This window comes from Callorhinchus milii, unplaced genomic scaffold, assembly GCF_018977255.1.
Source record: "Callorhinchus milii isolate IMCB2004 unplaced genomic scaffold, IMCB_Cmil_1.0 Scaffold1, whole genome shotgun sequence".
Classification (NCBI taxonomy): Eukaryota; Metazoa; Chordata; class Chondrichthyes; order Chimaeriformes; family Callorhinchidae; genus Callorhinchus; species Callorhinchus milii.
Window position 1 is genome coordinate 47,361,381 of NW_024704742.1, and position 15,855 is coordinate 47,377,235.

Sequence of the window (15,855 nt, forward strand, 5' to 3'; positions counted from 1 at the left end):
AGATTCCAAAAGCGTGGAGGGGGTCAGGGACTCCAGGAAGGATTTCCAGAGTTTGGGGAAACTCTTATCAAATGTAAGGATTATTCTGTTTGTATCCATCCTCTGGAACTCCATCCCAGGGCCCCTCTGCCTCGTCCCCTCCCTTGCCTGTTCAAGGCCCATCTCAAGACCTTCCTTTTCGACTGTGCCTTCAATCATCTTCCCTCCTCCACTCCCCCTGCTCTCCACCCCTCTCTGATCCCATCCCATAGCATTGTCCAGTAATATAATTGCAATTTTTTTGTTGTTTGCCTACGTAACCAACCCCGTACTTCGAAGTTGCTCATTGTGTGAAACGCCTTGAGAAGTTGTAAATGTTTTGCATCAAATGCTATTATTTTTTGCTTCCTCATCATCTCGCAGGAAGATGTACAATTATTTGCATAGTAAATACTAAGTGGAGAATTGTAAAATTTCCCAATTGCCAATCATTCCATGGCAAATGTTCAAAAATTGCTTTCTGCAATCTGATCACCTTTCCGTGTTTATGAAGCTGGAAAATGCTCAAAACTGAATACGATTCTCATTTTAATACTTACTATAATAAGTAATTATATATATACATAGAATATATAGAGAATATATATTCTCATTTTAATACTTATTATAAGTATAAGTAAGGGCCATCGGAAATATTCTTCTTCTAGATTTTTCCAAAGATAATTATGAGCAATTATTTTGTTGAATCTTTGAATTTGTTCATTGCCTTTATTTAATATTATTTAATGGGTCACAAACTTGTTCTCATCGGCAATGATATGCAGGTCAAGTTATTACATGTGATGTAATGTGCACCAATGTTAATGTGAAGTGTTCTGTGAAGACGTGGGCTTTAGATCAATCTACTGAGTTCTATTACTGTTTGGAAGTAAACACACACGTCCACATACGTATCAGAAGTGATCGTCCTGATTCATGCTGTGTTTAGATTGTGTGTTGATTGACGGTTCACCACTAAGTTCAAGTCTTGGTTGAGCCAGCACAAGACGGTCTAGAATCCCGAGCCTGACATCACCTGGACAAGGCGGGTTCAGGAGCAGTGTAATTCTCACCCAAAATGGTAACACGGCAGGTGCAAATTAAACTGAGCTCTTTCCCATTAGAAAACTGATTCTGGAGTTCTGTACACGCTGAGAAATAAGTTAGGACAGTTCAGCATTGAAAAGAGACATCTTTAAAGGACCTTTTAGAGGCACAATAGCAGGAATGGTGCACATCTCCATGCTGACTATCCACATGACGTTTATTCCACGTACAACAACAACAACAAGATTCCATTTATAGAGTGCCTTTCACGTCAGGAGGACGTCCCAAGGCGCTGTACAGTTGGGTCAGGACCCGAGCAGGGGAGAAATGGTCAGGGTGAGGGGAGGGAAGGGAGGGAGCGAGGAGGGGGTAGAGAGTCGAGAGGGGAGCTGAAGGCACGGTCAAAGAGAAAGGTCTTGAGACCGGCCTTAAAGGAGGAAAGGGAGGAGGCGGCGAAGGCACTGGGGGATGGAGTTCCAGAGCCTCGGGGCTGAGAGGCTGAAGGCTCGGCCACCAATGGTAGGGCGGGGGATGTGGAGCAGACCGGAGCCAGAGGAACGGAGGGTACGGGCGGGTAGGTAGGGGGATAGTAGGTCGGAGAGGTAGGAGGGAGCGAGGCCATGAATGGCCTTGTAGGTGAGGATGAGGATCTTGAATTCCGTAGGGGCTCTCATGCAATAGTGCAATACGGACAAAAGAAAGCTTAGTTTGCTACACACAGTGAGACTGAAGTAGCAACATAAGGGACGCCTTTGAGCAATATTTTTACAGGTAATGTACAGTAGGCCAGAAGGAGAGAGAAATTTAGTCATACACGGGGAGAAAGTCAAAGCCAGAGAGAGGTAAAGTTAGAGTGGGGAAGAGCGTTGTCACACCATGGTACAACGGTGGCCATATATCTCCTGAATTACTGTATTTTGTGGGTGAAATGTGACAGCCATTTGCGCACAGTAGTGTCCCACAAACAGTCATAGATTTTTTTTTGACGGCTTCTTACCCCTGGAAAGTGATCCGCCAATTGACTAACAACCAGGTTCCTACTCACTGCTAAGTAAACAGAGCCGTGCGTGTGGAGTAAAGAAACTTGCCCAAGGCTTTGCCCTGCCTGGGAATTGAACACCATTTCCTCTCTTTTACCAGATGAGCACCGTAACCACTACGCTACAGGACTCCATGTATGGTCCAAAGGGCCTTCATCTGAGTCAATCTTTCACCTCCAATTAAAGGAGAAGGGAAACATTTTCTGACCTGTATGTGGCACCTTGTGACTTTTACTTACACACAATTGAACTATTCGCACAAAATAATATTTATCACTTTGAAAGGAAAAACACATTTGAACCACAAAACTTATTCTGGTGGCTGGTAGATAGGTCCCTAACCGCCCTGGCCTGCTTTCCCTTGTGAACATTGGGGTGTGATATTCAGCACAATGCCAAGCTTCATATTACTTTTTCCATAGAAGCCTTCTTGATGTGCCAAAAATTGCAACAGATATTTTAATGTGTGAAACTTCTTGACCTAAATAAAAAAGTAACTTCATTATATTTCCCACTGGTTAATAAACTTCATTTTCTCGCAAAACCTTTTTTTTCACATACAGCTGACGTTTGATTCCCACATATATGAAATGAATGTTTGCTTTGAATTGTCATACCTATTCAAATGAGCAATATAAATTTAGTGGAATAATCTTTTCTTCCTTTTTGGATGGTGAAAAGGGGTGGAGCAGGACTCCCGAGGCCCCTGTGGAGTTGCTTGTAGTATGAGTGATAGTTTTTAACATGGTTATCAAATTTACATTATTCAATTTTCTACTCCCTGTGTGGGTTTACAAAATGATTGGACAAGTTTAATTCAAATATCTAGCACTAGAGGCTAATATTGCAGCTAGACTGAGAAGACAATGGTGTCTCTTCTCTGTCTAGCTGTCCTGGAGGAACAGAACCCTCCAGAGAGAGAGTCCGCATTTCACTAAAACACTCTCCTTGGAGGGTTCTGTCCTTCCAGAGACGGTCCGTATTCCATTCCAATAATTAGGAATTTCCATGTGTAGATGGGATGCATGGAACTCTCAGTTTGGTTTGCATACTCTTTAAGCACGGTGATGGGGTTCTGTTTGTGTCAGACATCGGCCGACCAAAAAAAAAAGTTTGGGTTAATTCACAGAATAGGATTATGGAACTGACGTTTCAGGTTTTACTGTAAAATGGGTCAAGAATTCAGTGGAACAGTGGTGTTTTGTTTTTCTTGGAACCGGTAACTGACTTACCACGTCAATCAGCATCAGTGAATCAGCACCTTACAAAGTCCTGCTGTCATGAAAGGTGCCAGGTAAATGTCAATTTGTATTGCGTAACACGCATTCAAATGAAAATCACTAAAAAAAATTCATACCCTTTTTTGTCGAACATTTACAAACAGCAATTTTGAGAATCAAAATTATACTGCAGAAATGTGGTTTAAAAATATGATTCAAGGATGCCATTTGTCATAAGGAAGTGAACCACTATCACCAGCAAAGTTGATTAACATTAAAGTTTTCATAAAGGATGTCATTTGCACTTGGAAGTAACCTTGCTGTTGTGTGCAGGTGTTTGACATGGACCTCTCCAAGCAGCTGCAAGCTTATGAGGTTGAATACCATGTCCTCCAGGATGAGATGATGGATTCTGCTCACCCCATGAACGATAATCAGCGAATGGAGAAACTGGAGAGAAGCAATAATTGCTTGCGCAAGCAAAATAGTGACCTCTTGGAGGAGCTTGAGGTACAATGCTTGGATTTGGGTCAAAATTCCACCTACTTTTAGCTTGTAAATCTTCAATTTTTAGATCACTCGAACGGTGGAAAAATTTTAATCTTAACTTCACTTTCTTTTACAATTCAGCATGATCTTAAAGATAAGATAAAATAAAATCATCGTACTGGCCAAGATGAGATGGAATTTTAGGCCTCGACATTTTAACGTTGAACTCCCAGATTGACTTTTGAGCAATGAATCTACCGTATTTTTAGATGCATTGTAAATCTGGGAATTTATATAAATTAACAAAACATTAGATGTTAATGTGGATGCATATATGTAAGGTCAGTCAAAGTAAGATAGTTACAAATCTTATCAGAATCTAGTAATACTTTGGGGAAGATAATATTGAAGGGTATATGAAAGAGAAAAGCAGGATAATGGGACTAGAATGGATTGCTTTGGATGGGGGTGTGGTGCTGGCACCAACACAGATATGATGGGCTGAATGGCCTCAATGTTCTAGCTAGATATGATGGGCCTCAATGTTCCAAACCTTCTGGACCATTCCCTGAAAGTATCCAGTCACTGTTAAGGTAGTTGTCAACAAGATGCATCCAATACTGAATTGTATCTTGGGAATATTTGAGTACAGCTAATCTAACTTAGGGGTCTTTTGTGTGCCTTGTGTAAAATTGTGTACAGACAGTTAGAAGTCCTTATGTAATATCAGTAAAATAATTTATTATTAGACACCAGTTCGCACAGTTATTAGGAAATCCAACGTTTTCTGGGGTCAAGACAACAAGAACAATGCAACCATAGAATTCATATTATATCATATTATAGAGATTTTAGTTCCAAGCGGGTGACATTGAACCTGGGCTCCATAACATGGGATGGGTTGGATGAGATCAGCTGGAGTTCCTACAACAACAACAAATTACATTTGTAAAGAGCCTTTCACGTCAGGAGATATCCCAAAGCGCAGGACAGTCAGGGATTTGGACCTGAGCAGGGTATTAGGATCGGTGGGTGGGAGTGGAGGGCGGGGACGGTAGGGGTAGAAGGGTGACCAAAGATGCGGTCAAAGAGGAGGATGTTGAGACGTGCCTTGAAGGAAGCAAGAGAGGGAGCAAGGCGAAGGGACTGTGGAATGGAGTTCCAAAGGATGGGGGCAGAGAGGCTAAAGACCCGTCCGCTGTTGATGGGGCAGGCTGGGTGGGGACGTGGAGCAGGCCAGAACGGACCGGTCGATGTGGCGTTAGTAGGTCACAGAGATGGGAAGGAGCTACACTTGATGGTTATCCAATGATTTTCCCATTCAAAATTCAAAGCTATATTTGGAAAGTTTCTGACTTATAAAATGTTGTGTCACTTTAAATTACAACTTGCTCATTGCTAATAAGGGTACAATGGACTAAGGATTGTCAGAAGAATAAGCTATTTTGATGAATGCTTAAAATGTATTTTTTCTTGTGTATATCTAGATAGCTCATGCAAAAATCCAGAACCTGGAAGCTACGGTTGAAGGCCTTGCGTCCAACGAGACAAAATTAAAGCAAGCCATTCGTACACTGGAGCTGGAGAGAGGGGCACTCCTTGACACAGTAACAGACTTCCGAAGGCAGCTTCCCAACATTGCACCTTTTGATGATGGAACATTCTTTGAAGCAAATGAAAAGGAATGCAAATTCTAATGGACTTCATGGAGGAGAAACCCTTGAATCTGAATGGTCCTGTGGTGGAACCAACCCAAACGTCTCCGGTTGACAAATAGGTCATCTGCTTGATTCAATTCTGAGTCCCAACAGACTCATCTTGTGTGCTAATGTAGTCATGCTATAGATCACTGGATTGTCATCCATTGCCAAAGGCAAATCAGTGGAAAGGTTCTTCTATACAAGAATTGTATGGATTTATTTATGGCTGACTTAAAATCTAGTTTAATCTTGGCTCAGAAAGATCCATTCTTAGACACTAGATTTGAGTACATGTTTCAAAGCATTTTTCATACATGTCTTTGTATTAGTCATTCTTCTGGAGTAACTTAAATCATTGCAGTGTATTTTAATGTATATACCTTTTTAACTGCAGGGTGCACTTCTTGTCAAACTGTGAAACTCCTAGGGAGTCACTACATTTCAGAACATCTGGTAACAAGCTTTGTTTTTCTAAAGTTCTTTGCTATTTTATTTTAACTGAACACTGGTTTTCCTCATCTATCCTCACTGCCTTCTCGCACGTAAACATTTATTTTTATAAGCAAATATTCTGGAATTTTCTTATGAATGCATTTACATACATTGAATTATGTCATGTTGTGATCACCATAATGGATGAAATGTTAACTGACCATTCTAGTTTTATCACTATCTCATAACAAAGGCAAATATCTATCCAGTTTGTTAGTTAAAGAAGCCTTTACAGATATTGATTGTGGGAAACATGCCAGAGTTTGCTGAAAACCATCCTGGGGACGATGAAAATAGAAAAATGTTTTGGTTCAATGGTGGTTTTATCAGACGTAATCTTCCTTTCGCTTTCTCCACAATATGGAGAGTTCCGCAAGGATTTTGTGTGTCTGGTATGGAGTGCGCACACACACTCTTCCTCGACAAACATTAGTTAAGCCCTACCTAGCAATGGAATATCTGAACCAGGCCCATACCTTGTGCTGGTTAACTAATTCTGGAGAGTGTTGGCACAGGTTGGCAAGAGCCAAAGCTTGGGAATCCCAGAGTGTTCATTGGAGTACAACTGGAGTTCAACCAGCTAAAACCATGCGACTTGTCATTGTGAACATTGGCAAGCTTCCTGTTGTTTGTCTGGCTAGGAATAACTATTCATTAGGAATTCGGCTGGCAGGTTTAACAGCAGTCAAGTGGGAAGAATCCCAGCTCCCAGTTACTCATCTGCTCCTCCACCTCCTACTAACAAGCCAAGCTGGCTGATCCGTCATGAACAGTTTCTTGTATTGCGACCTACTTGGCTGAGGAACTGGTCTACTGAGACCGGCTTGGTTCAGATATTCCATTGCCAGGCATGTCATCTTGGAGCCAACTCAGCACCAAGGAAACCCTACAATATCTATCCCCCCCACCCTTATACAAAAGAATCAAATCATAACCAGTCCAACAGCTAAATGAGGATTTAAGGAGATGTACGACTGTTTGCCCGATGCAGATTGTACAGTTAAAAAAGGGTAACTCAAACAGGGTGGAGATCAAGAGAAGTTATTTGACCTTAAGTCGTATGTAAATAAGCCGCCCCTGCGATGATTGTGCTATCAGTATGTGTTAGATAATTCCACTCCAGTATTAGTGTTTCGACGATCACTTAAAATCTGCAGGGGTTTCTTGTTCGGTTCAGCTTCCCTGTTGAAACATGAATATAAAGGAGTTTATGCTTGTGAGCGGTGATGAACATTTACATCTCCCTTTAGTTCACAGCATATGACATAAATACAGAAACATAAAATCTGTTTTTGGAACTTTATAAGGTGTAGCCACAAAGCATTGTTCGTTGTTCTGCTTTCGACTACAAATTCTATCACTATCATGCCCCAGTTGCTGGTCAAGATGTGGTAGAAGAAATGGCAAGAGGAAATAAATCAGAAAAATAATTGCTTTTCCTCTCTCTGCCAAAATAAAATAGGGAAAACCACAATATATATTCAGTTCTGTGTAAAATTGTACTGAATTTAAAAAGTGGTCATTTTAAACGATTGTTTACATGGCAGCAAGAAGATTTAAAAGGATTTCATTAGTTACATCAAATGCGTATTCATCAACTGCTCTAAAATGTAGAAAACGGTGATCAAAACAAGTGACTGTTGTCACCATGGTTAAATTATTTTTTTGGGTGTCACTGGTTATCACACATTGCTTGAGAGTATCCAAACCAAACTGTGTTTGACACATGTATGCTATCTACACATTGAAGATTCCCATGTGTCTGGAATTAAGTTTTTATTTGTCTCCACAGAAAGACACACTCTCCTTAATTAATACAATAATAAAATAATCCTTGCATTTGATATAGCGCCTTATCACATCTTCAAGACATCTCAAAGTGCTTCACAGAACATACTGTAAAGTGAATTGACTGTATTTTGTGGGCAAAATGCGGCAGACAATTGCGCACAGCTGTGTCCCACAAACGTTGTGGATTGAAGTGTCCAATTATTTTTTTAAAAAGGAGTTATTACCCCTGGAAAAGCGATCCATCAATCGACTAACAACCGGGTTCCTACTTACTGCTAGGTAAACAGAGATGTGTGGAGTAAGGAACATTGCCCAACATTTCACCCTGCCGGGAATTGAACCCAGGTCTCTCGCTTGGGAGGCAAGTGCTATTAATTAATCCCTGAAAATCCACCTTTTTGGTACCTTTTACCATGAGGGAGAAGTTTTTTTAAATGACTTAACCATATGGTTAAATTGTTTTTTTAAATCAATATGGTTCATTGATTGATTTTAACCATCATGATGGCAAAAATGTGACACCATTGCAACTATTCATTTTTTCCAATTCCATTATCAGAATTCATATCCACTCTAAAACTGCAGTAAGAAATGAAATTCCTATTTGAATGTTAAAATATGAGGTATATATATACAACATACAATGTATACAACATACATTCGTTCAACATAAAATGTGCCTCCAAAGGAAATTGGAGTTCAAATTAAATGCATTTTTGAATGTATGAAAGTAGAACATTGTGTTGAGCTTTTTACAGATTTGTATTCGTGTTTTTTTTCAAGTGACTAGAAAGTGAATGTGATTTTAAAAATGCAGTCATACCTTGTGCTAAATCATCATCTTGGGTTTTTGTATCTCCATCCCATTTTAGTAATCCAGCACACATCCAGAAAGTTATTTCCAATTTTTTTTAAAAAAATGCCATTGTTGTCAAAAACTAAATCTCAGAATATTTCAGTTAATGATGGTATTCAGAACCATTACGGAATAGTTCAATGTCATTGGCAAACCATGATGTAAGATATACAGAAAGAAGCTTTTTGAGCCCAATCCACATTATGGCACAGAGACTTGGAGACTTCATATCAAAATACTTGAACTTCTTTCTTATGGTTTTAGACCTAAGCAAAATTATTTTACTTGTGCATTTTTTAGCCATTGTACACATACCTCATATTTTAACATTCGGAGAGGAATTTCATTCTAGGGATGTATATTGGCCAAGCATTGTAAAAGAGTACAGGAAACCAAGGCATAATTCCTTAGAGATTTACCTGAAAGGGTTGTTAATTTGTGGGTTGTGTTAATTAACTCCATGTAAACGCATGAGAATTGCATTTAATTATGTAGTTGATGCATTGAGAGCTGTTTACAAAATCACCTATAATCCTTTTCATTGGTTAATTATGGTTGTTTCATTTGCTCTTTACATGTGGTTTTGCACATAGTTCAGACAACATGCAAATTAGATCCCAGAAAAGGGAATGAAGCCTCGGGAAAGGGAGCAATATCAGGTATTCTCCCCATGTTTCCTATAATTAAGTACAAAATGTTATCAAAATGCTGGTCTGAATCCTAGTGGTAGAGATTTCAGATAAATGTACACCCCAATAAGGATAAGATGATTAACTGTGTTTTATTAGCCATTGGGATTGAAGTGCCTACTGATGATCAATATGGCCCGCACTGTTAAGTGCAAGGCGGAGCCCATAATACTGTAATTCAAACAAGCAACATATTTTGGCCCAAAATATTAAAAACCTGTTAAAATGCGATTGTTATGGAATTGATGCCAATTAAAGTGGAAGATAATGGAAAACAATAGTTTGCAACCCTACTTAATTCGGTCTGTTCAGCAGTTTAATGTGGGTAATACAATTAAGGCATCACCTCTACTGGTTCCAGTATTTATTTTATTCTTAGTGCTGCTTAGCCAAAGTTGTGATGCAACATAGAAGCTTCACATAATACTTCCTGATCAGAGGTCAAGTTGGGGAATGATGTTTTCAGTCTATTGATTGAAGTAGCACTCTTCTGAATGTATTATAACTAATAAAATTGTCTTTGTTAAAAAGGTACAGAAGTCTTCTTGTCCACATGGTATACTGGTATACTTTTAGTTTAGCAAAACATTTTAAAATGATTACTATTGAAACCTGACCAGAGACTGAATGTACATACTTTGTTAAAAATGAAAGGATAAATACGTAGTGAGCAGGTCTGAGAAGGTGCTAGATAGATAAATAAGTGTTTTCAAAATTGAGGCCCAGAGATACAAAAAATATAAGGCACCATTTGCATTCACCTAAACAGGCCCGCTCCAACTAACTGGTAATGTAACTCATTGTTTGATGTGCTTTGATGTGAACACGAGTGTGATAGTGTAGTGAATTCTTTTGTGCACCCTTCATTGCAACTTTAGTGCATCAATTCCAGTGTTGCGCAGAGCAGGAGCAAGCCATGCTGTATAGTTCTTGGCTAGTGACACACATTCAACATGTTCCCACAAAGCTCTGACAGTTTGAATCAGTTCATTGCGCATTGCATTTTATTATATTTAATTATTCACTAAAATAGAGTAGGGATAAACAGATCCTTCTCAGATTGGTGGGATGTGACTAGTGGAGTGCCACAAGGATCAGTGCTTGAGCCTCAACTATTTACAATCTATATCAATGATCTAGACAAGGACATAGAACTTAAAATATCTAAATTTGCGGATGATACTAAGCTAGGTGGGAGAGTAAACTCTGAGGATGACACAAAAAGATTGCAAAGGGATATAGATAGACTAGGTGAATGGGCAAGAAGGTGGCAGATAGAATATAATGTGGGGAAGTGTGAAATTATTCACCTGGGTAGTAAAAATAGAAAAGCAGATTATTTTCTAGAAGAGGAGAGACTAGATAGTATTAGTGTTCAGAAGGATTTGGATGTCCTTGTACACCAGTCACAAAAAGTTAGTATGTAGGTACAACAAGCAACTAGGAAGGCTAATCGCATGTTGCCATTTATTGCAAAAGGGTTAGAATTCAAGAGTAGGGAAGTCTTGCTGCAGTTGCATAAGGCCTTGGTGAGACCGCACCTAGAATATTGTGTGCAGTTTTGGTCTCCTTATTTAAGAAAGGACATAAACGCCTTAGGGGGGGGGCGGCGTACATTCACTAGGTTGGTTCCTGGGATGAAGGGGTTGACCTATGAGGAGAGATTGAGTAAACTAGGCCTATATTCTCTAGAATATAGAAGAATTAGCGGTGATCTTTTAGAAATATATAAGATTCTTATGGGGCTTGACAGAGTAGACAGTGTGAGATTGTTTCCCCTGATAGGAGAAACTAGAACTAGGGGTCACAGTCTTAAGATTAAGGGACAGCCCATTCGAACAGAGTTAAGGAAACACCTCTTCACTCAGAGGGTAATGAATTCATGGAATTCTCTACCCCAGAAAGCTGTAGATGCTCAGTCCTTGAACATATCCAAGACTGAGATTGATGGATTTCTAAAGGATAGAGGGATTAAGGGATATGGGGATAAGGCGGGCAGATGTAGTTAGGTTACAAGATCAACCATGATCTTATTGAATGGCGGGGCAGGCTCGAGGGGCCGAATGGCCTACTCCTGCTCCTAATTCCTATGTTCCTAATGTGAAGAATTGCAATTGTTTAGTGACTCAATGGGTTTCTGCTTCATTAGCACATAAGCAATCACCAAAATGTGAGATTCATCTCTTTCTGAAATGGAATCAGGAGCTGTGTGATATTTAAACAATTAGTGGCAGGTTACACGGATGGGTAACAGGACTCAATGTTAAAATCAAATGTTGCAGCTGTAAGCCTGGTTCGAGAACGTACCTGTACTAGGTACTGCATTGAATTTCACTGCTGAATCCATGCCGCCATATTCAACTTACACTGTCCTGTCATGGGCAAGTGTTTCATTTTAAAACTATTTGAGTTACAGTAAACCAGAGTTTAAGTTAGTGAATGATATTTTTATAAATCTCTGTCGTGAGGCCATTTGCCAAGGTTCTTTTCGGTTGCAAGATAACATCTTGAATTGCCTCGTAATGGACTAGTGTTTATAAATGAATAACTGGTCCTAAGCTTAATGGCATTAAACCCTGGGTATATGAATGGTGAGAAAAATATTTGGAAGTTAAAACAATATGACTGTGTCCTTTACTTTCAGAAATTCAAGAGTAGGATGCAGAAAAGCACCTGTCTAAGTGCACAACCACAGTAACACATTTCTTAAATCGAAAGTTTAATGAATAAATTGAATTTGACTCACTGTTTACAAAAAAAGCTCTTGCAGATTTTCTTTGCCTCCACTAGTATATTCATTATGAGATTGAAATTGTCAGATTCACTGCCAAACATCCTTTTTTAAAAAAAGATTATTAAAACAAATTGCAATCCCCGAAACCATTTTGTGCTGGCACTGTATTTTGTTGGACTTTGGGCCCTTTTCTTAGCTATGAAAAAAGCCCAAAAGCAAAACATTCATCACTATCAGGATCTCAGTTTGCGAATACCACCTTTCGACCACAATAACTTTCCCAGCTCCACATATTTCACATAATCTATTTGTCCAAACACCTTACCCACTTATTGTTCCATTTCTCTTTCTTTACAGTGTCTTGGAATCACATGGTATAAGATGAAACTCCAATGCAATCCTGGGGCTGTGTTGCATTGTCGGACGTGTCGTCCTTCAGATGATACATTAAACCGAAGTCCTGTCTGCCTGTTCAGGTACATGTTGAAGAACCCATGGCACTATTCGAAAAGAGCAAGGAATTTCTCACAGTATAATGGCCAACAATCCCCCAAATAAAATTGGGCACTCAATCTACGAACATTTGTGGGGCACTGATGTTCCGCATAAAGAGTGCTATATACATAAAAATTATTGTTGTGTGTGCAATTGACTACCACAATTCTCCCATAAAATACACAGCCAATCCTCTTTACAATATACTCTGAAAAGTACTTTGTAGAGGGCACAAGAATCTCAGGGCAGGAAGGCTCGAGGGGGGGTGGAGCCTGTGCCTTAAGGAGGTGATGACTCACTCTCTCTCCCCCCCACCTTCTTGGTGCTGGACTGAGAAGGGCGGAGACCCTGACGCAGGGCAAGGGAGCGTGAAGCCTGGGCCACGTGGCTGGATAATGGTTAGAGCGGGAGGTGGATTGCAAGTGCGTAGCTCTGTAATAAAGGAGGTAGGCATCAACCACAAGCCCAAGTGCCTGCGCCTCTCCCTGGTTGTTGTGCTGTTCCCCCCACCCACCGAGATCGGATCTGGGTTTCAGTGAGAGTCTCCCTATGCGTCTGTATCTGCTGGGTTTGGGGGTCTTTGTCACAGTATTAAACCAATCTGCTCACTCTAGATTTCCCCATAATTTGTTGCCTACCCCTCTCAAATGTTATTATTCATTGGATGAAAGATATAATAAATAATCCTTGCATTTGATATAGCGACTTTCATGTCAAGGGGAAGGTCTCAAAGTGCTACCCAGGTTATACTGTAATGTGTAGTGACTATTTATTTGTATGTGAACGTGTGAACTAATTTGTGCACAACAATGTCCCACAAATTGAATGACCGGTTTTATTTGGAGGATTGTTGGCCAGGACACTCGCTTCTCTTTTTGAGCAATGCCAAGGGATCTTTTACGGTGGAGTCCTGTAGCTCAGTGGTTAGAGCACTCGCCTTGCAAGCGAGACACCTGGATTCAATTCCCTGCAGGGCGAAACCTTGGGCAAGTTTCCTTACTCCACACGCCTAATAATAATCCCTCCAAAACCAAAAACAATAATAAATTGGTCATTTTCAATCTACGACTGTTTGTGGGACATTGCTGTGCGCAATTGGCTGCCGCGTTCGCCCACAAATATACAGTCAATTCACTTTACAGTGTGTTCTGTGAAGCGCTTTGGGACGTCCTCCCGATGTGAAAAGCACTATATCAAATGCAAGGATTATTATTACGTCCACTTGAACAGGCAGACGGGACTTGTTTTAATGTCTCATCCAAAGGTCTATACCTACAACAATGCAACACAACCTTAACAATCCACTAAAGTTTGAGGCAGGTCGGGGGGTTGAGGGGGAAGATGACCAGCCTTCATTTTTTTAAATGTAGGAAAGTTGGTTGTAATCTTGAAGTACAGTAAAACGTCAATGGTTCCTCAGTGGTCAGTGAATCAGCATTAAGTTCCACACACATACACCCAGAGACGTACTGTTCTCCCCAGCCCTGTGCAAGAATTATTCAGATAGGCCAATGAACTCTGTTTTTTCCCATTTGTGGAGTCCTGTAGCTCAGTGGTTAGAGCACTCGCTTTGCAAGTGAGAGACCTGAGTTCAATTCCAGGCAGGGAGAAACCTTGGGCAAGTTTCCTTACTCCACACACAGCCTAATAATAATCCCTCCAAAAAACCAAAAACAATAATTAAATTGGTCATTTTCAATCTACGACTGTTTGTGGGATATTGCTGTGCACAATTGGCTGCCGTGTTCGCCCACAAATATACAGTCAATTCACTTTACAGTGTGTTCTGTGAAGCGCTTTGGGACGTCCTCCTGACGTGAAAAGCGCTATATCAAATGCAAGGATTATTATTATAAGGATTATTATTAAATCACTCTACAGGTTGAAGCAGCGTCAGTGCTTTTCTAGTATAAAAAGGGCATAAGTGACTGACTGGGCTGTTAATCTATAATGTTCCTACGTTTTTGGACCTGTTCCAGGCATTAATATTCCTGAAGTAAACCAATTGAAAAGCTTCTCCAGATTACAAGTAGTTATTTGATACAGGTTGTATGGAGTTCATCGCAAATGATGTACCAATGAGGGCAAGTTACGAGGATGATGGGAGGTGGAGAAATTTTCCTGATATTAGTTTCACATAAAACCTAAAACCTGTTATTGACCATAAACTGCTAAAGTTGTATTGACTTACATAGCCTAAAATGCAATGTGTTGCTTACAATATCCAGTTGCTCTCTTTTGTGAGCTAAATGATTTACAGCCCACACAAGTAGCCTGATACTCTGCTTTGGTGATTCAACACATGATTGCAGAGTTACCACCACACCTGCAAAACAGGGAGAGAAACTTCCTCATGATACCTGGTTTCCATATTCTTACTGTTTCATTGTTTTGTAACTGCTTTTTGGTGTTTTTATGACACGATGGCACTTCCCAGCAGAAAAGTGGAACTTATTCATATTGGACGAGACCTCAGTGTACGAGTGCATATTCCATTCAAATAAATATCTCAGGAATTTTCATGTGTAGGGTGGAATGCATGGAACTCTTATTTGGTTTGGCTACTCATAAGCATGGTGAACTGTTTCTGCATGTGTCAAACACCCGGCTGATCTCAGTGTACTAATACATGGATTTTTAAAGCAGGGCGTGCGGGTGGAAAACCACAAAACATTTAAGTTTTATTTATTTAGTATATATAAATAGGAATTGAAATTAAAGAGTAAGGAAGTAATGTTAACTTTGTATAAGGTTAGCTGCAGTTGAGGGTTTTATGTCCAGATTTTAGCATTGTTATAGCTATGGAGAGAATACAGTGGAGATTCATAAGGATGATACCAGGGATGAGAGATTAGTTAGGTGGAAAGGGTGAAAATATCAGACTGTTACCAATGAAAATAAGATAATACAATAATAATAATCCTTGCATTTGATGTAGCGCTTTTCACGTCTTTTGACGTCTCAAAGCGCTTCACAGAATAATAATAATAATAATCCTTGCATTTAATATAGCGCTTTTCACGTCGGAAGGACATCCCAAAGCGCTTCACAGAACACACTGTAAAGTGAATTGACTGTATTTTGTAGGTGAAATGTGGCAGTCAATTGCGCACAGCAATGTCCCACAAACAGTCGTGGATTGAAAATGACCAATTTATTATTGTTTTGATTTGGAGGGAGTAAGGAAACTTGCCCAAGGTTTCGCCCTGCCTGGAATTGAACCCAGGTGTCTCGCTTGCAAGGCGAGTGCTCTAACCACTGAGCTACAGGACTCCACTAAATAC

At 40.0% G+C, this 15,855-nt stretch overlaps 1 protein-coding gene across 1 annotated transcript in view; it reads left to right on the plus strand.

The window, feature by feature from the left end:
- tbc1d1 (TBC1 (tre-2/USP6, BUB2, cdc16) domain family, member 1) overlaps positions 1 to 6,546 on the plus strand; it is a 96,412-nt gene extending 89,866 nt beyond the window's left edge. Inside the window, exons 18-19 of the mRNA XM_007889098.2 lie at positions 3,659 to 3,835; positions 5,302 to 6,546. Coding sequence (XP_007887289.1) covers positions 3,659 to 3,835; positions 5,302 to 5,511 — 387 coding nt within the window. The 3' untranslated portion in view covers positions 5,512 to 6,546. The remainder of the gene's footprint in view (positions 1 to 3,658; positions 3,836 to 5,301) is intronic.
- The last annotated feature ends 9,309 nt before the right edge of the window (positions 6,547 to 15,855 follow it).